The following is a 27,944-nucleotide window of genomic DNA, read 5'->3' on the forward strand; positions in this document are numbered from 1 at the left end:
TGAGCTGTAGGACACATCCCAGTCCCTGCTGGAGCTGTGAGAGGAAAGGGCAGGGTCTGTCCCTGGCCCACCCCAGGGCTCTCAGCAGGGCCTGCTGGGGCACCATGTCCAGCCTTCCTGAGGGGGACAGTTCCCTGTGCCAGGGAATGTGACCTCCAGGGCTCCGAGTGGAGCAGAGATGGTGGTGGCAGCAGGGACAGGACCTGGGGATGCTCTGTGCCCTGACTATGGTGGGGCTGGCACATCCCCAGCTGCTCCATCCCAGCTCCCTGCTCCATTCTGGATTCTGAACATCCCTCTGAGGAGCCTTCCTGGTGGACTCCCACAGCTCCAGTGATGCAGCCCCAGCTCCCCTCTCCTTCCCCTGATTTCCAGGAAGGCACCAGCCCTGACCCCAATGGGCAGAGGCCTCGGAGACTCCCACGGAAGCCAGGTGGGCACCTCTCCCAGCCCTGGGGCAGGATGCAGAGTGTGGGGATCTGTGCCGTGCTCCCACCCCATTTCCCTGGGACTGAAGCCTGGATGGGACCCAAAGAGAAGAAAAGAGGAGACCCAGCAGCAGCAGCAGGGAGGAGATGCCCCCAGGGCTGCCCAGACGTCACAGGGAGAAGGACATGGAGCTGGGAAGGTTGTGCAGAGAACTGGGGACACAGGAGAGACTCCCGTCTTTCATGCCCCCAGCAGCTTCTTGACCATGTATCCCGGCATGCTGTAGAGGAACAGGGCCACCATGATGAGGAGCAGCAGGGCCAGCACAATTTTGATGATGAGCCACTTGTAGCGGGTGCAGATGAGGTATTTGATGGACTTGAGTGGGTTCAGGAACCAGATGAACGACGTGTCCGGGCGGCTGCAGGGGAACCAAACACCCAGCATTAATCCATCACCGTGGAAAAGAGATTCATGGACCTTAAAGCTCATCCCATTCCACCCCTCCCATGGCAGGGACACCTCCCATGGTCCCAGGGGCTCCAACCCCAGTGTCCAGCCTGGCCTTGGGCACTGCCAGGGATCCAGGGGCAGCCCCAGCTGCTCTGGGCACCCTGTGCCAGCCCTGCCCACCCTGCCAGGGAACAATTCCTGCCCCAGATCCCGTCCAGCCCTGCCCTGGGCACTGGGAAGCCATTCCCTGGGTCCTGACCCTCCAGCCCTTGTCCCAAGTCCCTCTCCAGCTCTCCTGGAGCCCCTTTAGGCCCTGCCAGGGGCTCTGAGCTCTCCCTGGAGCTTTCTCCTCTCCAGGTGAGCACCCCCAGCTCTCCCAGCCTGGCTCCAGAGCAGGGGGGCTCCAGACTCAGAACATGTCTGTGGCCTCTTCTGGCCCCTTTCCAACAGGTCGATGTCCTGTTTTGGGGAAATGCAGTTTCCCCAAAATGCAGTTACTCCAGGTGCAGTTACTCCAGGTGGGAGTTACTCCAGGTGGAGCAGATGCAGTTACTTGAGGTGGGAGTAGAAGCCAATAATCCTAGGTCCCTGCTGCAGAAAGGCTTCTCCTACTCACTTGGGTTTCTCCAGGGGATCCGGCTCATTTCGAGCCAGCCCAGCGGGGGATTTCTCGGCCTCCTCTGCTGTCAGAAGATGCAGCTCGGCCTCGACTTTGCCCTGCAGGGAGGAGAGAGCTGTGCTGAGGCCTGGGAGCTGCTCCCACCTCCACACTCCTGGCCAGAAGGGTCCCAAGGGAACAAAAACATGTGGAGGGATGCAGGATGTCCACAAAGAGGGCAGTCCCCAGGAGGATAACCCTCCCTTTTCCCCATCCTTACAGTGATCTCCAGCTCATCATTCTCGTCTCTGGCCACAAATGGCCACCAGCCCTTGACCCGCTTCTGCTTGAAGATGGAGATCATGGGCAGCTCAGCCTCGTTGGTCACCATCTCCAGGCTGCACTGCTTGGATGTCTTGGCTCCCCGGGGGAAGCGGTTCAGATCCAGCTCGATGGCCCCTGGCAGGACAAAGGGCAGAACAGATGTTGGCATGCCAAAAAGGCCAAGTCCTTGGCTGGAAATGGGCTGGACCAACATCTCCTGCCCTGGGGAGCAGCTTTGAGCCAGCTCTGGGGAGGAGAAATGGGGTGTCTTTGCTACAGAAGTGGAGAAAAGGGATGTCAGATCATGGAAACATGAATGTTGGAAAAGATCTCTGAGACCACTGAGTCCAACCTGTGACTGATCCCCACCTTGCCACCAGCCCAGAGCACTGAGTGCCACATCCAGGCCTTCCTTGGACACCTCCAGGGATGAGACTCCACCACCTCCTTGGGCAGCCCCTCCCAAGGCCTGAGCACCCTTTCCATGGGGAAATTCCTGCTGCTGTCCAAGCTGAGCCTGCTCTGGCCTAGTCTGAGGCCATTTCCCCTTGTCCTGTCCCTGTGCCCTGGGAGCAGAGTCCGAGCTCCCTGGCTGTCCCCTCCTGTCAGGGAGTTGTGCAGAGCCACAAGGTCCCTCCTGAGCTCCTTTTCTCCAGGCTCAGCCCCTTTCCCAGCTCCTCAGCCTCTCCTGGGGCTCCAGTCCCTTGCCCAGCTCCGTTCCCTGCCCTGGACACACTCCAGCCCCTGCAGGTGTCTCTTGTCAGGAGGGGCCCAGAGCTGCCCCCAGCACTGGAGGTGCCCCAGCAGTGCCAGCACAGGGGACAGGCACTGCCCTGGCCCTACTGCCACCCCAGAGCTGGCACAGCCCAGGGAACAGTGGCCTTTTCCCCACCTGGGCAGACCTGGGCTCATGTCCAGGCACTGGCACAGCTCCCCCAGGGTCTTTCCCAGCTCCTTTGACCCTGCCTGGAGTGCTTTGTGGGGTTGGTGTGACCCCAGTTCAGGACCTGACACTTGTCCCTGGCCCATGGATCCAGCCTGTTCCAATCCCTCTGCAGACCCTTCCTGCCCTCTCATCCCACCTACTCCATCCATCAGCACCTCAAGGGGGTTTTGGGGTGCTCTGGACCCGCCACATACCCAGGAAATCATCGGCTGAGAAGTGGTCAGCATCCCAGACCTGCAGGGTGAGGCGGGCCGGGATCTTGTACTCAGTCTCATCCCAGGAGAACATGGACTCCTTCTTGGAGATGACGATCCTCTCCTCGGCCATCAGGTAGTCGAAGGGGAAGATGTAGCGCCAGTTGAAGTTGCCTTCACCAGTGAGGGAGTGGTAATGGACATCTGTGTCCTGCTTGTCCTCCTGCTGCCCCTTCAGCCACCTGCAGGGCGCGGGGGGTGAGAAGGAGGCACAAGTTTATGTGGGGCAGGAGAGGACCACCTGGAAGGACCTAAAAGTTATGAACAAGGGGCTGGGGCTTCTTGTCTAGGTTACGATGCAAGATATAACCAAAAGTATGTATTCTATTGTTGAAACTGGCTGGGGAGATGTTTTCTTTATCTCTTCCAGGACCCATCCTCCCTCCAGGGGGATATCTTCAGTTAATGGGTGTCCTGGGTTGTAGTTTAGGATGTATTCTATCACCATCTTCAGTTAATGGCCCATCCATGCCCTGTGCATGACTCATAGATAACTCCCTCCGGGTGTTATCTCTCTTTAATGGGCCATCAAGGACCTCCTGGATGAGTCATCATCCCATTTTGCGATGCTCCGCCCACAGGGAGGAACCAAGCATTCTCACCTGGATATAAGCTGGGATTTGGGACAGTAGAAGCAGCCTTCACCCACTGGATTCCCAGAGGACCGGAGCTACCAGACCTTTCTATGAGATCACTGCTTCAAGAAGACCACCTCGTCTGAACTGCTTCCATCACCCTGCTCAGGTTGTATTCTGACTCTGTCAGTGTTTTTTCTTTTTGTATTGTTGCATTTATTTTATCTTATTTTTTTCCTTTTCTTCTCATTAAATTGTATTTTCTGACTTAGAGCCTCTCACTTGGTTTGTTTTCAAACCACAACATCCCTCAGAGTGTGGGTGAAACCCATGAGAAGCCCCAGCCATGGGCGTGTGGCTGTGAAATCCTAGCTATCCCTTTCCCCCAGCATGCTCCAGCCAACTCTTCCAAGACCCCTTGGGGAAGAGGAAGGGGTCCAGCCATGGGAGAAATCCTGGCTCCAGTTCTAGCACGGCCTGAATTTACGACCTTTGGCCAGTTCCTGGGAAAGCAACCATCACGCCCTCTGCAAACTCTTCCCTTGAGCAGATAAAACTTGTGTTAGCGATGTTGGAATGTCAGAAATGTAGATTTGAGATTTTAGTTTATGGCAATATGTGTGCGTCAAGATGGAGGATTTTGGGTATTTTCTAAGTCCTTCTTCTTCACCTTCTTTTTCCTTCTTCTTCATGGGTTTAGGTGGTTTTCTGTAATTGGGTGAAAAAGGTCTGCATTGCGGGCCTTGGGTGGTCATTATTAGGTAAAAAAGCATAAATAATATAGGTGTCACTTCATTATTAGGTAATTATCGCTTAAATAACCTTGGAAAGAGTTAGAAGCACTCCATTTTACCTCGTTTCTCTACCTTGCTAGTTTGAGCTCATGGCTCATGAGTCTGTAAAGATTGTAAATAGATAAAATATAATAAACAACCAAGTCGGAACTCCATCCTTCGTTTCCCGTGTCTTTCATCTTGACCTTGGTGATGGAAAAAAGAAGCCAAAAACTGTTACAGCAAAGTGGTAACCTTTCTCTGAGTGAGAGAAAAAGCCAGAGTGGGACATGTAAAGAGACAACATGAAGATCTCTGAGTCAGTGAAGAAAGAGTTACATCTTAGATGGAAGAGATGAGAAGATGCCTTAGTTTTAGGCTGAAAGTCTTTTTGTGAGCCACGTTAACACACTGTAATATACTAGAATATTCCTTTAAATCGTGGGAAAATTTGCACTGGGGAGATGATGAGAGTATTCGGATTGTGGATTTGAGCAAAGGTATTTGTGATGGACTAAATATTGAAGTAGCTGTGATCTTATGAGAACCCTGAACAGAGAGAGAGAGACGAGATAAGACTGAGATAAGATGAAATGAGATGATGAAGATCTGTCCCTAGAGAGAGAAAAATGATCTTTCTTCCTAGACATGAAGAAACTTTTTCATTTGGAACTTTTGTTCACCTTTAAAATGATACCCTACGAACTTGATATGCAGCCACAAGAAAGGCTGGTGATACGGGAGGGACTTCACAACACAGATTCCTGGGTGGCTGTTTTCGTGAGAGTTAAAAGCCACAAGCGGACTGTTTTTATTCCTTGTGGAAAGTTCCATGGTAAAACTAAAAGACCATGCAATTCTCTCTGTAAATGAACTGATGAAAGAGTATTTTATAAGTGGTAAAACTGACTTGGAGTTCCGAGTTTTGTCTTTATACGTTGTCTGTGAGGAAGAAAAGAAACTGTTAGGGGAAAGGGAAGTGTTTTGAAAGTTTTATTCTGATTCTTATTAATTTTATCTCTCTTGTAGTTTTGTTAATAAACCTGTCTTTGTTCCCTTTTAAGTTTTGAGCCTGCTTTGCTTCTCTCCTAATCCTATCTCACAACAGAAGGGGAGTAAATGATTATGGTGGTAGACACTCAGACCACTGCACTAATTCTGGGAAAGAGAAATTGGTGAACATTGAGACAGAGATTTGAAAATTCTAGTTGATCCTTTACAGTAAATTTAAGAACATGCACTGCATGTCAAAATGTATTTCAAATAGTGCTTCAGGACATGTATTATGTGACATTTTAGAAGGCATTTAGTGAATACAGAATGCTGTCTGTTACCCTTTTAAAAACTTTTAAAGCACTACAAGCATCTGGAGACCTTTGGTGATAATGAGAAGGATTAACCTAAACACCATGGGATAACAGGATTAAGAATGCAGATAAAGAGAATAAAACAGACTCCTGGATGGCTGAAACTGAGTTTTCCCTTGAAAAAGTGCCAAGAGGGCCAAAGCACACCCGAGAGAGATAAAAGTGAAGAGTTCACTGAGGAAGACTCCGTGTCCTTCATCCTTCGGAGACCACCACAACAAACTGAGCATGCCCAGAAGGGCGTGGAGTTAATTACCATACAAAGCGAGGATGGGCGGGGTCAGGGAATGAATATGTATGAAGGGGGACTGTGGAATGCCATGCATATGTAAACCCTCAGGGAATAATAAGGGGGGCAAGCTCTCTGGTGTTCCTGCATGTCCTTGGTGAAATTATTCCCGACGCATCTCAATGTCGATAAATACACACCGCTCTAACAACTGTTATTAGTTGTGGAGTTCTTTTTGCCCCCGTTTCAAAGGTGAAACTACTACGTGCTGCCCAAGGTGTATGCCTGAAGGCACTTCAATTAATATCTAATTTATTACCAGCTCTGTTCAGTCTCTGTTCCAGGTCAGCCTTCCCAGGCATCAGTGCAGTGGAAGCCGTGGGAGAGATAAACTCAAGGCAGGAACAGAAATGAAGACATCACATCTGGTCACTTCGACCAGAGAAGACGTAACAAAGACCTTGCTGGCGTAAGAGGATGTAACAGGCACTTGATAAATGAAAAGATTTTGTTGCTGAGGGAACAGGGGAAAAGGGGTCAGAGTGGAAAATTTTGCGCGGAAGTTACGGAATTGTAAATACTGGTGATCAGCATAATAAACTGGCTTTGTTTGCACACAGCACGGTCCATCTCTTTCAACCACTGCAATGTCAGGCTTGTCCTCTCCCACCAGGAAAGTGCTGCATTCCAAAACATCTTGGGTTGCAATGCAAGATGTAACCAAAAATAGGTATTCTATTGCCAGCTGCTGAAACTGGCCGGGAAGGTGGGTTTTTTTAATCATCCACACTCCAGGAGATATCTGATGTTGATGGGCCACCGAGGCTCACTGCAGGGCTGAGACAATTCCATCATCCCACTGGGAGATGCTCCACCCAGGGGGAGGAGCCCAGCATTCCCACCTGGATCAGCCCTGGCATTCAGAAGCCCAGCACAGCCTGTTTGCACTGGATTCCCAGAGGGAGACCAGCCCCAGCTCAGCACCACTGCACCTTCTCTGGGATCATCTCTGCTCCACCAGAACCACAGCTGGCACTGCAGGACTCAGCTGAATTGCTCCCAACACCCTGACCAAGAGGGTGTCAGGGTTTATTCCATTTTCTTTCTTTTTTGTTTGCTTTTTTGTACTACCACATTTTTTACTTTTGATATTCCTTGCTAAAGAACTGTTATTCCTATTCCCATATCTTTGCCTGAAATCCCCTTAATTTCAAAATTATAATAATTCAGAGAGAGGGGGTTTACATTCTCCATTCCAAGGGAGGCTCCAGCTTTCCCTAGCAGACACCTGGCTTCCCAAACCAAGACACAAAACCACCTCAGTGGCGTTCCAGGCAAGCACCCACAGCTCCGAGAAGTGCCCAGTGGATGTGCAGCCAAGGAGAGTGGGAGAGACATGAGACACCAGCAGCGTTGGGTCCCTCCCCAGCACCACCCGTGTCCTGCCCCTCTTCCTGCTCCTCTCCAGGACTGGCACTCACCCTAGGAGAGGCACCAATGGAATTCCAGGCTGTACCTACCCCCTGACAAAAATGTCACTGGACTTCTCGCCGGTGAAGTAGTCGTCGTCCTCCAGGATGACCTCGTCGGTGTTCCACACGATCACCCTGAGCTCGTACCTGCCCGAGGGAGGGAGAGGGAGGTGAGGCACGGGAACAGGGAGTGGGATGGGAGAGGATGGGGTGATGCTGCCAGAAAGCAGAGCCAGCTGCCAGGAACAGGGAACTGCTCACACGGTTTGGTCCCAGAGATCTGGAGGGCAAGAACAGGAGGGGATCTCCACCATGGTGATGATCACAGGGATGGGACTTTACCTATAGGGATAAGCTGGGAGAGCTGGGAATGTTCATGTGGAGAAGGGGAAGATCCAGGGAGAGCTCAGAGCCCCTTCTGGGGCCTAAAGGGGCTCCAGGAGAGCTGGAGAGGGGACTGGGGACAAGGCCTGGAGGGACAGGACACAGGGAATGGCTTCCCAGTGCCAGAGGGCAGGGATGGATGGGATCTTGGGAAGGAATTCCTGGCTGGGAGGGTGGGGAGGGGCTGGGCTGGAATTCCCAGAGAAGCTGTGGCTGCCCCTGGATCCCTGGCAGTGCCTAAGGCCGAGGTTGGACATTGGGGCTTGGAGCACCCTGGGATAGAGGAAGGTGTCCCTGCACCTGGCAGGGGGTGGAACAAGATGAGCTTTAAGGTCACTTCCAACCCAAAACATTCCACAATTCCATAATCTCCACATGAGCTCGGATCAGCCTCACCAGGGTGAGTCAAGCACCAAGGGGAGCTTTCCCTCCTCTGCTCCCAACCTCTGCAAGGAACTTGCCAAAGGCTCAACGGGGCAGGCCAGGCTTTAAATGTGGGACATTTCTGACCAAAATTGGGTCTGCCCAGGAGAGGCTCAGGGCTGGGTGCATTGCTCTGCCCTGGCCCCGCACCAAGGCCTGGGAATGATGAAATTTCCCAGTTCAGGCAAGAAATATCAGGAGCTGCAGAGGATGGAGGATGTGGGATATCACCCTCAGGAGCAGCTCTGGAACTGCCTCCCATGTCAGGATCTCCAGGGATGATGAGGAACCCAAGCAGAGGGCTGGGCTGGCCATGGAGAAGCAGCAGGAGATGGGAGAAGTCAGGCTCCATCCCCAGCCTCCCATTTTCCCTGGGATTGGTTGGCTGGGCTGTCCCTTACTTCTTTGGTTTCCTTGGAGAAATATCGATGGCAGGGCCGGGTGCTGGCATATCCATGGGGAACATGTCCACCCACATCTCCAGGCGGCCCTGCAGGGTGGGAGAGGCAGAGTCAGCTCCCCTTGTCCCTCCTGTCCCCTCTCCACCAGTGTCCACCTTTTCCTACAGCCATCACTCCAGCCATGCCAGGCGTGGGGTGGGACAAGCTTCTCCCATGCCACAAATCCTTCTCCACCCCTGCAGAAGTGTCTGGTGGAGGGGGTGAAGCTGGATGAGTTTTAAGGTCCCTTCCAGCCCAAATCATTCCATGATTCCATGGTCTCCACATGAGCTCGGATCAGCCTCACCAGGGTGTGCCAAGCACCAAGGGGAGCTTTCGCTCCTCTGCTCCCAACCTCTGCAAGGAGCTTGCCAAAGGCTCAGTGGGGCAGCCCAGCCTTGGATTGTGGTGGATTTCTCACCAAAATTGGGTCTGCAAAAAAACCAGAGGCAATTTTTCCTGCTCTTCCCCCTTTATTCAACAGGGCTGTGACGTCCCCCCCAAAATGGGCTCAGACTCCTCCTCAGGACTCCGGGAGCTTTTGGGTCTCCAGGGAATTCCCAGCACTGCCTTTTGTGACCACCAGCCCAGGGTTTCCCAGTGCCTTCTGCTTGGGAATCTGTTGGGAATTTTGCCCCCAGACGCCCAGATGTGGGGAAGCAGGAGGGACTGAGATGTGAAATGGATGAGGATGGATTGGGAGACACCGGAGATTTTTCTCTGCTGGCCTCCTGGCGTGACCTGCCCACCCCAGGGTGGGTTAGAGCTGCTTTGGGGCCCCCATGGGCTGCCCCTATTCCCGCTGGAAAGTGAGACCTGCTCGATGCCCGGCTTGTCGGGGTTGAGCAGTGGCCGTGTCTCCACATGCTCGGGGACGAGGCGGCATCCAGCCCGTGGGATGTCCTCCCAGTGCCGCAGCACTGCCAGTGCCAGGTGCTCATCCGTCGGCTTCTTCTGGCCTGGAGGACAAAGGAAAGCTTGGACAACTGGGACAGGGACAGCAAAAGCACCCATGGTCTCAACCCGTGCTCCAAGGTGCAGAGCTGCCTCATCCTCTCCATCCCTTGGGAATGCTTTGTCCCTCAGCTGGCACTTCTTGGCTCCTCCTGCTTCTCTCCAACCCCTGTAGGAGGTTCAGCCCCATGTTCGGTTTTCCCTGAACCATCCTCATGTCTGCTGACTGTGTTTGGCTTCTCTCCTTCACCCCTCCTGGCCTGCCTCCCTCTTCCTTGGGCACACCATCCTCATCTCCCACTGCTTGGGAATGCATTCCCGTGGACAACAATTTCCTAAATGCTGGAAAAGCTGTGAGGTGTCTCCGTGGCTCTTTGGACGTGCCCTGCTATGGAGGGCATTTCCAGAGGCGGCTTTGGGTGTCCGTGGATGTCCTTGAGTGATTCCAAGAGGAATCCATTTCAAGCCACTCCATGATTCAAACTGCTCTGAAATTCCAACCCTGGATGATGAGACCCACCCCCAGACCCCGCTCTCCTCCAGAGCCTCCATCCCATGGGATGATCCTTACCGTTTTCATCCTCGATCTCTGTGGGGCCGGTGAAGACCCTGTTGGCAACTTTCACTCTCCCTCCTGGCCCGAAGTGTGGCCCATCCACTTTTCCCTCTTTGCACAGCTTGGACAGGATTTGGGAGGGCTTCATGGGGTCGCGCCAAGTGTTGTACCCGTGGCTGGGAACAGGAGGGCAAGATCAGCCAAAAAGGGTTGGGAGGAGAAAGAAACTTTTGTCCCCTTTTGCCAGAAAAAAAAAAAAAAATTGCACCATGGAGCACACAGAATTCCCAGGGAATTTGAGGCAGAAAAGGTGAAACTTCGGAGCAGACTTGGTCCCTCTGCGTCCCTTTTGCAAACACCTTCCACCCAGCTTTGGCTCAGACCTGGAATTCCCAGTGCATCCCAGTTGATTCCTCATGCTCGGCATCGCCCCGTTTGCTCTGCTCCTATTTCAGCCCTGACCTCACCCCTCTTCCCAGTCCCACCAGTCCCACCAGTCCCTCCCTCCTGCCCTGGGCTCCTGATGACCCATCCCACTGCTCCCTAAAGCTAGTCACAAAATCAGGGAATAGCCCAGACTCCTCCATTTATCCATGCCCATGGCAGGATTGGATGGCATGATGTTTTCCCTGAAACAAATCATTCCAGGGTCAGCTGACAGTGAAGGGGAGAGATTCCCGTGGGAGCTCTGGGTGGGAGGTGACACAGAGGAGGGTCTAGATGGGGAGATGGGTCAGGGAAGGCTTTTCACACACATGGAGTAGGTCTGGGACACCCCGCAGGTGGCCCGGTGCTTGCTGTAGAAGCGATTCTCCAGGTCGATCTTGGTCTCCCCGATGAGGTCGTCAGTGCCCACCAAATCCCAGTCGTACACAGCCACGGTCAGCATGGACTCCATGGGGAAGGTGGCCTCGATGTCGAAGGATCTGGGATTGAGGGAAGCAGAGTGTGAAAAACGAGGTTCATTTTCCTGGTAAAATTTAAAAAGTTGAATAAAAAACGACAACAGGAGACAGAGATAAAGCAAAGGGTTAAACAACAGGGTGCTTGGCATTCAGCCAAGAGCACGCCTCTTATCTTTGGACACATTTCTTAGATACCTTTTTCATTACATCAGCCTGTTGCATATTCATAGACTAATATGCATAGTCATACTTTTCTATGAACTAATTTTCATATTCTAGGGACTGTCTAGTCCTTGGGTCTGCCTTTTTAGAGTATCTGTGTTTCCTGGCTGTGGTTTCAGTTTGTTCTTCTTGTTACTTCCAGTTTGGACCTCGGTCCATACTTTTTTCAGACAGTAGATGCTGATAATTGACGTATTAGTAGGAAAGTCTTTATCATATGTTTATTGGATATTATTCCAGCTAAACAGATGATTTATGAATAACTGTATCAGCTACTACGATGTGGGAATACACAAGGCAGAGATTAAGCAGAGTTAATTAGTGTGGCTGGTTTGATAACCATGGCAGGAACAAACAGAGCTCTGAAGATTACAGAAGATGGGATTAAACCTGCTTATGGGAAGAGGAGGGATTCAATCAACTCGCTGCAAGCAAGATGTTGTAAATGCCTGAGTTGTTTGTATGATCTTTTAACCTAATTAATGTAATGGAGATTATTAACCTCACTGAAATGGTATATAAGCGTTTGGAAAACCTGAGTAAAATTGAATTCTGATCACTGAATCAGTTTTCCTGTCTCTCCATGAATCATCAATACTACCATGCCCAAGTTTTGTTAATAGCAGAAATAAAAGCAAAGTTATTTTAACATTATAACATTATACATATAACATTCATCTTAATATTTGCAAAAAGCCAACATTATAATATATATTTATAACAAGAGGAAAGCTGCTGCAGGGTCAGGCTGCGACTCAGGACAGACCCGTGGTGCATGTGTGTGCTCTGATCCATGGACAGTGTTGAATTTGCATCCATCACTGCAGGACATCTAAGGTGGGGTTTAACTCAACCACCAACCCTCGACAGCAGGGAAAACCCTTGACTCTGATGGCACAACAACCCCGAAACTGAGTTTTTGTCTTATTCTCACTCAAATTTAATGATTCTTTAGCGAGCATTTCACTTTAGTCAGATAAATTTCAGGTTCATCTCCTAAACACCCGGTGCTACACTGACCACACGCTGGCAAAGAAGGACATCCTGGAGGGACATTTGCATTATGGGGATGTGCTGGTTTGGCACGGAAGTGATTTTTCCGAGGAAGTTATAGCAAAACTAATCAGTGACTGGGTTTGAACAGTGACATCTGGTGAAACCACTAGAAAGGTGGCCCGCCTCTGTGAAAACACAGGTTAAAAAATGGGGGAAATTCCAGGAATTTGTTCTTGTGGGTGACCAGGTGGAGAGGGCTCACAGTCTGGCTGTACTCAGGAACGTGCTTTCTCCAAAAACCTATGGCGCCTAGGAAAGCTTGCGTTTCCTTCTTGTTGGTTGGTGGAGACATTGCTGTGATCTTGTTGATGACACTGGTGGGAATCTGAATCCTCCCCACCCCAGCACAGCTCTCCTGATCAAGGGTTCCAAGCTTTTTCTCTATACATTGTCCATGAGAAGGGAAAAAAAAGTTGTGAGGGAGGAGAACTGTTTTGAAGGTTTCATTCTGATTCTTATTAATTTTTTTTCCCTCTTGTAGTTTTGTTAATAAACCTGTCTTTATATCCTTTCAAGTTTTGAGCCTGCTTTGCTTTTCTCCTAATCCTATCTCACAGCAGAGAAAGAGGAAATAATTCAAGTGAGCACTCAAACCATGACAGGGATAAATCCCATCATTCCACCTCATGGAGCAGCCATGGGACACCTCAGTTGCAGGTCTGAGGGCTGGCAAGCATGGACTCAGTTTGGCAGTTCTAGGCACAGACTCACTTCCCAAAGACGGGGTTCAGCTGCTTGGAGATGTAGTTCTCCTTGTCCTTGATGTCCGTCTTGCCCAGCTTGATGGCGATGTAGGGATCGGCTTTCCCGTTGATGTCAGCCGGGTGGAGATCCGTGGCCTGGAGGGAGAAGATGGGATGGGTGTCAGAGTCTGTCCAAGGATGTGATATGCCTCCCGACCGTCTCCAATGACTGAGGACTGAGACCCCAGACTCTGAAAGGAGCCCTGTCCTGGCTGAGGTGGAATGTTTGCCAAGTCTCGGAGGACTGGTCTGCATCTCCATGAGAATGGAGTGCAAGAACAATGGAACTGGTCACAGTGGACTAAGCCAAGGCTACTTGCCCAAACTGGTCCACCCGTACCAGAGCACGGCACACACGGTGTGCAGCTTGTCCCCGAGGACCCAACCTCAATGCAGGTGGCTCCGGCTTTGGCTCTGTGATTCTCCTTTGTCCAACCTTGAGGCAGGTGGCTCCGGTTTTGTCCCACCCTTGATGCAGGTGGCTCCTGCATTGGCTCTGGGCCCCTTGCCTTTCCTCAACACAGGTGGCTCCTGCTTTGGCTTTGTGCCACTCGCTTTGGTCCCCACCTTGACCAACCTATAAAACCCTGGAGACCCCTGCTCCCCTTCGTGATCACCCCACTGGAGAAGAACCGCGTCTAGAGGCATCTCGGCCTCGAGGACTCGTCCCTCCACGTTGGTAGCTATAATCCCCTTACCCTCTTTTCTATCTTTCTTACTATTCTCTATTTTCTCTCCCACTATCGCATTTTGGTGGCACTAAATAAAGGTGCATTTTTTGTCGTATAAACTGAGTTGTCCCCCGCTGTGTCTTTTGCGCTCTGAGATCCTAAAATGAACCATCAGGTTCCCCGCATATGTTTGCGGACCCTGACAGATGGGTCAGTGCAGTCCACAGCAGCCAAGGATTCAGGGATGGGCTCGTTCTCCATCCCTGAGAACACCCGGCCACTTCAGTCCCTAAACAGGGTGTCTTGGATTAAACTGGGGGTATTCTTGCCTTGTCTAAATCCCTGTCCCAGCAGGGTGTCTTGGATTAACTTGGGGTATTCCTGTCTCATCTAAATCCCTGCCCCTGTTAAGTTTTGTAAAATCTAAGGGATATTAGGTTTATGTTCTGTTAATTTAAAGTTTTATTCCATTTAAGTTTTATTAAGTTGATGTAGTTTAGGGAGCGATTGGAGCTGGCTTTGTCCTGAGATGTCACCACAGTGACCTCTGGAATCTCATCAGAGGCAAGAAAGAGACTCTAATGAAAAGCCTCCAGGAAGAACCTGGCCAAGATGCTGAGACATCCATCCCTTTCCCCTTGTGTCCTCTCCGTGCTGGATCCTCCACAGAGAGGGGCTGAGGACCCCCAAAGTCTCCAGTCCCACCTCCAATCATGGCACAGCAGCAGATGCCCACGTGAGGACTCATCCACCCAATCCTTGCTGGTTTTGGGGTTGTCCAAACCTGGCATCTACTATTCCAGCCCAGTGATGGGTGGGAGACTTCACATCCCAGTGGGAAGCAGCTCTGGCTGGAGAACCAGGCTGGTGGGAAACAGAGCCAAAAGTGGGTTCCATTTGTAATACACTGGGACAAGGTGGCGCCAAAGGGCAGCCCAGGTGCTTCCAGCAGGATGGAGATCCCTCTCAAGCGCCCGGCTGCACAACCCCACACCTGGGGACAGGAGCATGACCAGTTCAAGGGTCAGGAAGCGACATTTTCCAGAGCACATTCCATATATAAAGGGTAAAGCGTGCATTGGCTGGATCACATCAATGATCACGGAACACGTGTTCAGGGAGGTGTCGTGTCCGGATTGATCTCCTCAATCCTGAAAAATCCCATTACACTCTTTTCCTCCCATTCCCTCCCATCCTGGACCATCACCGGGGTGGTGGCATGGCTGGGGAACAAACCAACATCTCACAGAACAGGCTGATCCAAACTGTCCATGGGAATCGAGCACCGGGACACACCAGTCCTGCTGGAGAGAGGTGTCTGGATCTGACAGCAGCTTGGATCTGTCCTGTTTCCAGTTTTGGGAGCACACAGCCCTGGAGACACCGTTCTGGATATCCTGGGATATCCTGGGAGCAGTGGAAGGTGTCCCTACCCACAGCAGGGGGTGGAGTGGAATGGACTTCAAAGTCCCTTCCAACCCAAACCATTCCATAACCAAGGAGCTGCTTCAGTCCTCAAGCTGCATCCTTGTCTTGGGTTGCAATGCAAGATGCAACCAAAAGTACAAATTCTGTTGTCAGCTGCTGAAACTGGTTGGGAAGATCTTTTCTTTATCTCTTCCAGGACCCATCCTCCCTGCAGGGATATCTGCTGTTCATGGGCCATCCAGGCTCACTGCAGGGCTGAGATAATTCCATCATCCCACTGGGAGGAGCCCAGCATTCCCCCCTGGATCAGCCCTGGCATTCAGAAGCCCAGCACAGCCTGTTTGCTCTGGATTCCCAGAGGGAGAGCAGCCCCAGCTCAGCACCACTGCACCTTCTCCAGGATCATCTCTGCTCCCGCAGAACCACATCTGTCACTGCAGAAGGATTGATCTGGGCTGACACCAACAGCCTGACCAATGGGGTGTCAGGTTGTGTTCTGACTATCTCAAGTGTTTTCTTTTTTTGTTTGTTTGCTTTTTTTTTTTTTTTTTTGGTCCTACTACATTTTTAGTTTTCATTTTCCTAGTAAAGGACTGTTATTCCTATCCCCATATCTTTGCCTGAAAGCCCCTTAATTCCAAAATTCTCTCATTCTCTATTCCTAGGGAAGCTCTGGCTCTCCCTGGCAGACTCCTGTCTTCCCAAACCAAGACAATCCTGGGTCCTGATGCGCCAGACCTGAATTCCACCATCGCTCCGGCAGCAGGACCAGGTCCAGGTGGAACGCAGTGCCAGACCCTGCCTGCCACACCCCAAATTCCCACTCACCCGCACGATGTAGACTCGGACCAGCACATTGATGGGGTCGTTGCTGGGGATCCCCTGGAACATCCCGAAGGTGGGGTCATATCCCGCCTCCTTGGTGACATCATCGGGGAGTGGCACTTTGTAGACGCACATGGAGCCCTGGTGCAAGGGAGGGCACAGCATGACTGAGTCCTGCTGCCCAGGGCCTCCAGGGAAGCAAATCCATCCCAAAACACCCTCCCCAAAGTCCCAGCCAGCATTCCTAAGCACTCACTTTGAACCTCCCCACTATCCGCTCCTCCTCCGTGGCGTTGTCGTCGTTGTCCCCAATCTTCCCCCGGAGCAGGTTGAAGGTGTGCAGCCAATCCTCAAAGTTGTCAAACTCTGCTTCCAGCTCTTTGTTGAAGACCTGAGATGACAGGGAAGTTAAAAGGAGGGAATTTGGGATAAAAACAAAGGAGAGCGAAAGATGTCATTGAGTACTCAATCAGCTCAGAAGGAACGAGGGACAAGAGGAAACGGCCTCAGGCTGGGCCAGGCCAGGGTCAGGTTGGATATTTGGAATAATTTCTCCATGGAAAGGGTGATCAGGCCTTGGAAGAGACTGCCCAGGGAGGTTTGGAGTCCCCATCCTTGGAAGTGTCCAAGGAAGGCCTAGGTGTGGCACTCAGTGCTCTGGGCTGGTGGCAGGGTGGGGTTTGGGGCACAGCTTGGACTTGATGGTCTGGGAGGGCTTTTCCAGCCTCAGTGATCCTGGGATTCTGTGAACGTGGACGCCTCAGCTCCCAGTGCCTAATATTTCTAGGGAGGTGAAGGATCTCTCCAGCATTACTGGGTTGGGAAAAGGAAATCATGGAACTATGGGTGGGGCCACTGTTCCCCCTCTGCGCACGATCTGGGTCTAAACCCCATCCAAACCCTGGAACCACAGGTTACATGAATCCTAAGAAATCCTTGGGATTGCTGAACTAGAGCCCACCCCTATCCTGAATCCTGTCTGGGCCAGCTGTATTCAGGCAGGAAAACTCTCCCTTCGAGCTGCGACAGCTCCAGGCTGCCCCAGGGATGAGCTTTATCCCAGGACAACCCCTTTTCTCGTGGCCTCGGGTGTTGTGGTGCCCCACCACAACTGAGTAAATGTTTCCATATTAGGAAAAGAGTTTCAGTTACACCCCAGGACTTTTAAGGGAGAAGAACCAGGAACTTCTGGGCTTTGCCCATCATAATTGGCCCACTGCCAGCACAAAAGCACCTGTTGGATCTTTGGAATGTACCTCAAGGCCTGTAGCTGTTTCTATTTGGGCAACTTGCAAAAAAAAAAAAAAAAACCCTTCTTGATAGTTGTGTACTTAAGAACGAGCAGAAAGCCTCTCCGGGCTTTTTGGGGTGTCTCAGCAGGTGCAAGGAACTTCCCCACACTGTGCACAGCTTTTGTTCTTTTGCTTTGTATCGTTTGTTATTTCCTCTTTAATTAAAACCTTTTGCATTTTCAAAACACACCAAATCAGCCGCCTCGTTAATTATTTTTAAGCCATTTCTGGGAGGTCGCTGGTCAACCCTCAGTGTGATGATCCCTCATGGGGTTTATAACACGCTGGCCTCATGCAGGATTTCATCACTCAGGCTCCTTCCAGCTTTGGAGAGAGGCTGGGAAACTTTGTCCCAAGATCTCCTGGCCTACAGACCTGACTTCCTTCAGCGAAAAACACATTTAGGACATCATATTATAAAATTATAATAAGTGAAAAATAACGTATGATATATAAAATCATATAAATTGGTAGATTGGGTGAGAGAACTTGTCCTAAATTGTTGCCCTGATTTTTTTCATCCTTCTGATGTTTACATTTTTGTACTGGAATTTCTCAGGTGCTTTTAGGTAAACAGAGAGTGATGTTTTGAGAACTGTGCATTCCTCTTTGGAAGAGGGACAATTGATCTCTAGTTTGAACAGTGGGGTCAGAAAGGTGGCAACCTCATCCTCCAACCCCTGATCAAACATCAAAAACTGTACGAGTCAAAATCCCAAATATACTTCTGTCCTGGGTTGTAGTTTAGGATGTATTCTCTCACCATCTTCAGTTAATGGCCCATCCATGCCCTGTGCATGACTCATAGATAACTCCCTCCGGGTGTTATCTCTCTTTAATGGGCCATCAAGAACCTCCTGGATGACTCATCATCCCATTGTGAGATGCTCCGCCCACGGGGAGGAGCCAAACATTCTCACCTGGATATAAGCTGGGATTTGGGACAGTAGAAGCAGCCCTCACCCACTGGATTCCCAGAGGACTGGAGCTACCAGACTTTTCTATGAGATCACTGCTTCAGGAAGACCACCTCACCTGGACTGCTTCCATCGCCCTGATCAGGTTGTATTCTGACTCTGTCAGTGGGGGTTTTTTTGTTTGTTTTGTTTTTGTATTATTGCATTTGTTTTATTTTATTTTTCCTTTTCTTCTCATTAAAATGTATTTCTGACTTAGAGCCTCTCACTTGGTTTGTTTTCAAACCACAACTTCCCTCTTTGTGTTCTGACACCCTGATGGTGTGAGTGTGGCTCTTTTTGTGTCTTGTAACGACACTAAATTGTCATTTGTCTTCACATCAGGACATCATCCCTAGGAGAGATGTCCCAAGGCACATCATGTCTACAATTTGTTACTCCCATGGAAGCACCCCCCGGTACCTTGAGCTCGTCGATCTTCTGCTTGTTCTTCTTCTCAGGGAGCTCAGGGACAGGCTGCTGCTTCTTTTTCTTGTCATCCTTGGGCGCCTTGGACTTGTCCTTGTCCTTGTCCTTGTTCTTCACCACAGCCTTGGAGCCTTTCATGGGAGAGTCACCAAGTTTGGCACCACTCTGAGTCCGGGGGGAGCAGCACAGAGAGGGGAGATGGAAAGGAGGAAGGGAGGGAGGGAATGGAAATGAGGGTGAGGAGAGGTGGGGGAGATGTGGCCAGGCTTGGACAAGGTCCTTCAAAGAAGAGGAGCATGAAAGCTGCCAGCTGCCACTGCCTTCAAGTGCCATCCCAGCCCTGTCCTGTCTTTCCTTGGCTCTGGATCACAGAGTCTCCAGGAGCCTGGAGATCTCCCTGCAGGGAATTCCAGTGCTGACCTGAGCAGGAATCACTTGGAGGACTACAAAACATGGACAGAGGTCTTTGGCAGTGGTGAGGAAACCTGGTCCTCAGCAGCTCCTTTTCTTTCTCCTACCAGAGACTTCTCCTGCTTTATGGAGCCTGGGGAGTGGAATCCCAGCCTGGGAATATGGAGGGAACAGTGCCTTATGCTGCTGCCCTCAGATTGTCCAGGACCAGCTGCAGCCACAAGTCACCGGAGTCTCATTTGGAGCAACCACCAACCATGGAGAGCTGGGAAAATGTCAGACAAACCCTTTTCCTGACCCAGAGGTGGTGTTCCTGAGAGGCATTTTAAAAGATTTTATTCCATTTTTAGTCTCATGACAAGGGTGACACAATACAGGTGTTACAATTCACGCCATCACAATCGGAAGCCATTAATTCCTAATTACAATCCAAGTGTTAAGCGTTTTTTTGGCCTATCAGCTTTTGCCACACAATGCTGCTAATGCTTCCAAGCCAATCATCTATTAAAATACCCCCTGTGGGTCCTACTACAATACACCTTTCATAGTTCTATTTCTCAAAAATATCTGCTCTGTGTGCAGGGTCGTAATTTGAAACTTGTTCCCAGTTCCATTTCTCTCTCAACAACTTCTGTCCTATTCCATGGCATTTCTAAGTCAGCCTGTTTTATCTCACAGTTTGCACACAGGTGCACAAGGCTGTGCGAGCCTTCTGCAAGGCTTTGGGAATTCCCTACAAATCCATTTCCCACAGGAAGAGGCTGCTGGAAAAGTTGGATTCAAAGGGAACTGGGCAATCCCTGTCCCTTGGTGCCTCTGCCAGCTGTCATGATGCTATCCAGGGATGAGGGCAGACAGATGGAAAAACTTCACGTGGACGAGGAGAGAGGGAAGGAGCGGGAGAGCCAAGGGAAATGGATCATTCTAATGAGACAGGAAGAAAACCATGGAGGACACCAGTAAAAGCCCAGGAGAATGTGCTCAGAGTTGTCTCCAAGTTCAGCAAGACAAGACCTCATTTTTCCCCGGGATGCAAAGATGGATCTTCCAAAAGAAACCAGGCTCAGAATTGTGCTCAGCTGAAGGATTTTGCATCCTCTGGGCACAACAAAAACCCCCTGCCGTGGGGACAAGGAGCATACGGAGAGCCAGGCTGGAATTCCTCAGGGATACCTCTCCCAGCCCTGCTGGTGGCATGGACAAAGTCACCTTTGACTAACCAGTCCCAAGATTTTTGGCCAGCATAAGTTTTGGGACAAAATTAGTCTCCCCCAAATTTTGGCAAGGTCAGAAGCCTGCCTGACCTAAACACTCGACTTCCTTCAGAGAAAAACACATTTAGGGCATCGTTTTATAAAATGGTAATAAGTGAAAAATAATATATAAAATCATATAAATTGATAAATTAGGTGAGAGATCTTGCCCTAAATTGTGTATTGTATAATTGTGCCCAGGTTAGGACAGCAGACACGGAGCTCAACATGCATGGAAAAAACACCCACAAAAATTGACTTTTTTTGGGAAAAGACGTTGGGAGTGTCTGGTTTGGCAGGAGAGCTGCAGAAGATTCCCAAAGGGAAAACACCAAAAGGAATCCTGGTCCCATCTTTCTATGCCTTTCCCTCACTCCCAGCCTTACCCTCTCCGATCTCCATCTCTTCCTTCTCCTCTGCTTCTGCCGCGGCTGCTTCCTGCTGCCGGAGTTGCTGGGGGAGGAAGGAAGCCACTGGATGTTAGGAACAACGTTTTCCTGGAAAAACTGTCCAGGGGCAGTGGTGAATTCCCCATCCCTGGAGGGATTTGAAGCCATGTGGACGTGGCACTTGGGGACATGATCAGTGGTGGCCTTGGCAGTGACAGGGAATGGTTGGACGCCATGGGCAGCCACGGGGGTTTTCCACCCTGAACAAATTTGGGATTCCATAAGAGTCACAGGACAAAACGCAGCCCCAAGGCTTTGGAAGGAGCTGGAATTCGGGGAGACCTGGCAGGAAGGGAATAATCTCCCCAGGATACCCCTCACCACTGCTCCTCACCCACCTCCTTCATCGTCTCGATGGAGGCGAAGTACTTGGACCACCAGTCCAACATGCTCTCGTCCGGCTCCTCCTCCTCCACTTCCTCCCCACCTCCTCCTCCTCCTCCTCCTTTCTTCTTCTTCTTCTTCTTCTCCTTCTCTTCCTCGGTCTGAAGGGAAGCGCAGGCAGGGAAGGGGAGGGATCAGGTGAAAGGGAATAATTTCTGGAGGTGCAAAGTGGGTGAGGAGGGAGAACCCCCCAGGCTCGTGAACTTTCTCCCTTTTACAGCCACAAGGGACACTGAGGCACAAACAGCCAAGGGTGACCAAGGCTGTGGAGACAGTGGCAGAATCGTGGAATGGTTTGGGTGGGAAGGGACCTTAAAGCTCATCTGTCGCCCTGATCTTTCCAGCCTTCTGATGTTTACACTCTTGGACTGGAGCTCTCATGCATTGTAACATGAACAAAGTGAATTTTTTTGGCATTCCTCTCTGATAGACTTTGACCAGTCAGAGAGGTGTCAACCTCATGGGCCAATCACTGATCAAACTCCAAAACCTATTCAAACCCTAATCCCAAAATAAGTTTCCTTCTTTTTCACCCTGACACTGACTGTGTGAGTGTCCTTGTTTTCATCTCCATCTGGCGACACTCCTCCGGCTCCAGTCCTGATTGGAATTCCTCCAGCTCCAATCCTGACACCTTCCACTCATCCGGGTTGTTCCAAGCCCATCTAACCTGCCCTTGGAGACCTACAGAGATGGGGCAGTCCCACAACACCCCCAGACTTCCATCATCCTGTTTATCCGTGCATTTCCCAGGTATGGATAATCCATGCATTTCCATCTCGGGAATCTTCCATGGCAAGGGTCAAACTGTGCCCCAGCAAATCCCCCTGGGTCCACGGGGTGGAGCTGGGGAACCTTTCCCAGCTGGGTGTGGTGGGAATGCCTCACACATCCCTCCCACAGGACACTGCCTGCCCAGCTCCTCCTGGGACAGCTGGGATGAGAAGTCCTGGCCCAAAAGAGCTTCCCAAACTGCAGGAACGAGGCCACTGCCACATCCCCTGAGGGGACAGCGCTCTGTCATGGGACAGGGGAGTGATGTCCCTGCCTGGGCTGGGCTGGGGAGGGTGCCTGGCTGGTTGGAAGTGACATGGAAGGGCTGGGAGAGGGAGCAGAGAGTTGGGAGCAGGGGTGCAGAGAAGATCCGTCACTTACCACGTCCACCTTCACCACTGCATCGGAATTCTGACGCCCGGGATGGAAGGGAACAGGGAGAGGGAGAGCAGGTTAGGGACACACCCTTGGCTGAGTGCAAATCATCATTCCCAGGATGGTTTTGGGGGGGGAAGGACTTTAAAACTCATCTGATTTCACCCTCTGCCATGGCAGGGACACCTCCCACTGTCCCAGGCTGCTCCAAGCCCAGCGTCCAGCCTGGCCTTGGGCACTGCCAGGGATCCAGGGGCAGCCACAGCTGCTCTGGGAATTCCAGCCCAGCCCTTTCCTACCCTCCCAGCCAGGAATTCCTTGCCAAAATCCGATCTATCCCTGCCCTCTGGAAGTGGGAAGCCATTCTCTGTGTCCTGTCCCTCCATTCCTTGTCCCCAGTCCCTCTCCAGCTCTCCTGGAGGCCCTTTAGGCCCTGCCAGGGGCTCTGAGCTCTCCCTGGAGCCTTCTCCTCTCCAGGTGAGCACCCCCAGCTCTCCCAGCCTGGCTCCAGAGGGGCTCCAGCCCTGGAAGGACCTTGTCAGGAATTTTGTGGAGGAAGCTCTGGAGCAGAAGGGTAGGAAAAGGAGTCGAAATTCCCATTCTGTGCACAAACAGTGGGCACAGGCACACTTGTAGTGTCACAGCCTGATGCCCCTGGGACACGCTGCCCACCAGTTTGGGCTGAAATCCCTCAGAAATCAGCAATTCCATGAGGAAAGAGGTATCCACATGGATACTCACAGCTTCCAGCTTCACCATCGTCTCCATCTTCTTGATGGGAACCTCGGGTTCCATGTTGACAATGATTTCCCCTGTGGGGCGAGAGCGATGGGCCCTGCTGGTCATGGCCAGGTACCCATTGAGGTGTTTGGCTGGACAGAGGACAGAAAAGGAGAAAGAACAAGAGAGAGGGACAGTGGAGAGGAGAAACTGGGAGTTCAGGTGAGATCCTGCAGGATTCAGGCCAGAAACTGAGAATTCAGGTGAGGTCCTAAAGGATTCAGGCCAGAAACTGAGAATTCAGGTGAGGTCCTAAAGGATTCAGGCCAGAATCTGAGAGTTCAGGTGAGATCCTAAAGGATTCAGGCCAGAAACTGGGAATTCAGGTGAGATCCTGCAGGATTTACTCCAGAGAGCCATGAGATCACCTTGTCTGGGTCAGTGGAAATGAGCACAGAGCTTTCAGCAGGACCAAAATCCCACCTGAAGCAAAGGAAGGCAGAGGAAAAGCAGGAAATGTCCAGAGGAGAAGAGAAGATTATCCTGAAAGCCTCCATTGGCTTGGACACAACGCCTGGTCCAGAGGGATGGAACCAGACCTTGGGAATCTCGCCCAGCCTCCAGCCCCAGAGCTGGGAGGAGAGGAGTAATTCCCACATCTGCCAAGCCCTTGGCTATGGAGATTGGTGGAAAATGGGTCTGGGATGGGTTTTGCTGCGGGCACTGATGGATTGGGGTGGTTGGGGTCGAGAGGGGCCTGGACCTCTGCTCTTTGCAGCCACCACGGGGACTGAGTGCCTCCAAATCCTGCCCCAGTCCTGAGGAACGTTTGGGAACTCAAGTCCTGAAGCTGCAGAAATGTTGGAGCTGAACCTTCCTTGTCTTAGAGGAACTGGGGGAGCTGGGCAAGACTCAGAGATCAAATAATCAACAGGAAATCGTGGGTTGCACCCAGTGGCTCCTCATCCCTGTGAGGAAACCACAGCAAAGGGCTCAGAGCCACGGTTCAGGCTCCAGGAATTCTGGGTTCCAGAGGGAAGAGGAGATTCACCACTCGGAACCACCAAAGTGCTGGAGTCGGGGATTCTCTGGGAGTTCTGGGTAAGACTGGACCCAAACCCAAAAGTTCTGTGGGTTAATCAACCATCTCATGGTCCTCACAGCCCATCCCACCTCCTTCTTTGTTGGATCCCTGGTCACTGAGAATTCCAGACTTCCTGTGCTCACCTCCAAGCAAACACTACATTGACCTGAGGCTGTGGAAAAGGCTCCAAAATTCAGTGACAGCACTGGGATTGTGGGTGTGGAGTTGGAAAAAAGTGTGGGATATCACAGGGTGGGAAATTTAGAGTTTAAGGTTTTAGAATATAGTAATATATAAAAAGCAAGATGGAGGATTTAGGGCATAGGCTGAGTTCTTTTTCACTTTATTCTTAATGGGTTTGGGCAGTGTTTTGTAATTGGGTAGAGAAATCCCCGTTGCAGGCTTGGGGAGGTTGCTTATTGGGTTAAAAATAAAAATAATTCAGGTGTCATTTCTCAATTGTTTAAGGTTTCAGAATATAGTAATATATTAAAAGCAAGATGGAGGGTTTAGGGCATAGGCCGAGTTCTTTTTCACTTTATTCTTAATGGGTTTGGGCAGTGTTTTGTAATTGGGTAGAAAAATCCCCATCGCGGGCCACGGGTGGTCGCTTATTGGGTTAAAAATAAAAATAATTGAGGCGTCATTTCTCAATTGGACAATTTATCCTTAAAAAGCCTTGTAGAGAAAGAGAGATGAGGGCCATTTTTTACTTCATTAGCTAAGAGTCACATCTTGTGAGACTGTGAGAAATAAACTAATAAACATTTGAGTCTGAACAAGAAACACTGTCCGGCGTGTTTCACCCTGACCCTGTGTTCTGGGTTGACACTGTCCCCTATCCCATATCTTGGACTACACTGTTGTGTCCAACAACTGTCCCCTCCCTCTTTGGTGGGGCCTGCCGCTTTTGCTGCTCGCTCTTGGGCTTGGCTGCTGCTTGCTGCTGCTGCGTCTCTCTCTCTCTGCCTGTTGCCGCTTCTGCCACTGGCTTTCGCCGCTTTTTTTTTTTTTTTTTTTTTCCTACCTTTCTCCCCCTCTCCCGAAGATTTTGGACCAGCTCCAGACCTGACCTGACCTGAAAAGTCAGAGAATCTCCGGGGCCCGCAGAAGAAGCGCTGCACCCTCCCCACTCACAGTAACTTGCCTTTCTTTCCTTGGTGTTGGGGAGTGGTTTTTCATTTGTTAATAAACAGGTTTTTTCCACTTTTCCTCCAAGGCATTTTCCTTCCCGGACCCAGGGCTGGGGTGGGGGGAAGGGGTGGTGGAGGTTCGTTTTTAGGGGACTCCTTTTAGAGGTTCTCCCCTAATTTATTCCAAACCAGGACACCCTGCCGAAAAGAAGATAAAAACGCAACACCCCTTCTCCCTACAGATATCCCGGAGCGTGTCCCCATTCCCAATCCTGGTACCTGCCATGTTCCAGTTCTGGGCTTTCCTGTCGGGCGGGCGGTAGATGAATTTTCGCAGGGAGCTGACGGTGTGGGAGCCCACCAGGGTGTAGCGGCCGAAGGCGCGGCAATCCACCACGCGGATGTTCAGCGGAGGGTGCAGCAGCTCGTTCTCTGGGAGGTCCTGGGAGGAAGAGGAGGGATGGGTATCCAGGATTGGGAGTGTCTGGTTTGGGAGGTTGGGAAGGGCGGGAGGGGGTTAGGGAATGGGATTGTGGTGGGAAGGGCAGTAGGGATCAGGAGTGGGATCGTACTGGGAAGGGAAGTAGGGGTTAGCAGTGGGATTGTACTGGGAAGGGCAGTAGGGATTAGGAGTGGGATCATGATGGGAAAAACATTCAGGATTAGGAATGAGATCATACTGGGAAGACCAGTATGGATTAGCAGTGGGATTGTACTGGGAAGGGCAGTAGGGATTGGGAATGGGATCATGCTGGGAAGGCAAATAGGGATTAGGAGTGGGATCATCATGGGAAAAACATTAGGGATAAGGAGTGGGATCATGTTGGGAAGGGCAGTCAGGACTAGGAATGGGATCATGCTGGGAAGGGCAGTAGGGACCAGAATTAGGATCATGCTGGGAAGGACATTAGGGATTATATATGGGATCATGCTGGAAAGGCCAGTAGGGATTAAGAATGGGATCATGCTGGGAAGTAGAGATTAGGAATGGATCGTACTGGGAAAATCAGTAGGGATTAGGAATGAGATCGTAATGGGACAGCCAGCAGGGATTAGGAATGGGATTATCTTGGGAAGACCAGTAGGGATTAGAAATGGGATAATGATGGGAAGGGCAGTAGGGATCAGAATTTGAATCATGCTGAGAAGGGCAGTTAGGGATTAGGAATGGGATCATCCTGGGAAGGGCAGTAGGATTAGGAGTGGGATCGTACTGGAATAGGCAGTAGGGATGAGAAATGGGATCATATCAGGAAAAACATTAGGAATTTGGAATGGGATCATGCTGGGAAGGCCGGTAGGGACCAGAACTGGGATCATGCTGGAGGAAGAAATCCAGAGCTATTCCAGCTAAATGTGGCTTGGGGGCCCTCAGGTAAAGGAATGGTGTCCATGTGCTCCATTGCTTTGGGAAAACTGGAGCAAAGGGCTCGGAGCCATGGTGGGCTCCTGAAACTCTGGGTTCCAGCTGAGGGATCAGAGGGAAGGGCCACACTCACCACCTCGAACCACTTGACCAAAGTGCTGAAGTTGGGGTTTTTCTTGTAGTTCTGGATCAGGGCAGACTGGACACCCTTCCCGGCACACTCGATGTCCACACGGGGCCGGTCCACCTGGGCCAGGTTCACTCTCTTCAGGTCCCTGAGCCCCCAGAACAGGATCTAGGGCAGGAAGAGGAGGAAGATGGAGTGTGTGAATGGGAGAGGGATGATCCCTGGGAGCTGGCTTTCCATGCATAGATCCCACTGCTGGTGTCATCTCAAGGAAGTGGTGAATCCCTGAGGTGTCTCCTCCTGACAAGCTGCAGCCCAACATCTCCAGCCTGCTGCCCTTCACATACATTTTCCTGCCTTTCTCCCTTCCTGGCCTTTTCCTGCCCTGGGAATCTATCAGGATTATCCAGAGAGACGGGAACACTGAGATTTGTGTTAAATCATGATTTATTGCTGTTATCTTCTACAGTCTCATTGAAGGGTGAAAACATTCATAGCATTCGCCAGAGGTCAGTGGTCACAAGATCTCTAATTACAAACCTTTTTAAAGATTTATTAGCCAATAAACTACTGCCACAAAGGTTGTTTTTGCCTTTAAAAAATAAAATAAAAATAAAATAACTAGTTATTTTGTTTTATACGTTTTTGCTGCAGTGTGGACCTTCCTGACCAATCATGCAATGACACACAAACTTACACTACTGCACTTTAAAACTTCTTACTACTTTTGTAACTACTGCTGTAGCTAACCTTTAAACTCTAGAACTTGCCACTACCTAGCCTAACAGGATTCTGCTTAAACTATAAATCCACATTCTGGTTTCTGGTCTCTAAATTTGGAAGCCTTTTCTACGGTCTCAGGTCAAACCCTGTGCTCGTTTCTGTTTGGGCCCACACGCATAAGGTTTTGAGAATTTTCTGTGCCTTGATTTCCCACAAGAACCCACAGGGCAGCTCTGTCCATCCTGTGGTGGCTCTGGAGCCAGCTCTGCTGTGGCTTTGTCCCAAAGGAATGAGTGTCACTGGGGAAACGTCGCTGTCCCTTCCCGGGATAACAGACTGCCACCATCCAAAATTCCCCAAAACACAGATATTTTCTTTTCCCACCTCCTCATTCCCATGGTATTAAAACTGTGAGGAACACAACTCATTTATCATGATGCA

At 50.8% G+C, this 27,944-nt stretch overlaps 1 protein-coding gene across 2 annotated transcripts in view; it reads right to left on the reverse strand.

The window, feature by feature from the left end:
* Positions 1-348: 348 nt before the first annotated feature.
* Positions 349-27,944, reverse strand: part of OTOF (otoferlin) — a 57,066-nt gene continuing 29,470 nt past the window's right edge. Inside the window, exons 19-37 of one of the 2 annotated variants that reach the window (XM_066314584.1) lie at positions 26,787-26,948; positions 25,567-25,729; positions 23,092-23,162; positions 22,357-22,386; positions 21,156-21,302; positions 20,755-20,821; positions 18,699-18,835; positions 16,284-16,418; positions 16,031-16,168; positions 13,072-13,199; positions 10,933-11,103; positions 10,193-10,353; positions 9,484-9,626; positions 8,629-8,717; positions 7,469-7,567; positions 2,945-3,186; positions 1,761-1,939; positions 1,499-1,599; positions 349-850 (exon numbers count right to left, since the gene is read on the reverse strand). In XM_066314584.1, the coding sequence (XP_066170681.1) occupies positions 670-850; positions 1,499-1,599; positions 1,761-1,939; positions 2,945-3,186; positions 7,469-7,567; positions 8,629-8,717; positions 9,484-9,626; positions 10,193-10,353; positions 10,933-11,103; positions 13,072-13,199; positions 16,031-16,168; positions 16,284-16,418; positions 18,699-18,835; positions 20,755-20,821; positions 21,156-21,302; positions 22,357-22,386; positions 23,092-23,162; positions 25,567-25,729; positions 26,787-26,948 (2,544 nt within the window). In that variant the 3' untranslated portion in view covers positions 349-669. Of the gene's footprint in view, positions 851-1,498; positions 1,600-1,760; positions 1,940-2,944; positions 3,187-7,468; positions 7,568-8,628; positions 8,718-9,483; positions 9,627-10,192; positions 10,354-10,932; positions 11,104-13,071; positions 13,200-16,030; positions 16,169-16,283; positions 16,419-18,698; positions 18,836-20,754; positions 20,822-21,155; positions 21,303-22,356; positions 22,387-23,091; positions 23,223-25,566; positions 25,730-26,786; positions 26,949-27,944 lie in introns of both variants that reach the window. The other variant, XM_066314583.1, reaches the window with a different exon arrangement.

The sequence above is a fragment of the Sylvia atricapilla genome, chromosome 3 (genome assembly GCF_009819655.1).
Source record: "Sylvia atricapilla isolate bSylAtr1 chromosome 3, bSylAtr1.pri, whole genome shotgun sequence".
NCBI classification, from domain to species: Eukaryota; Metazoa; Chordata; class Aves; order Passeriformes; family Sylviidae; genus Sylvia; species Sylvia atricapilla.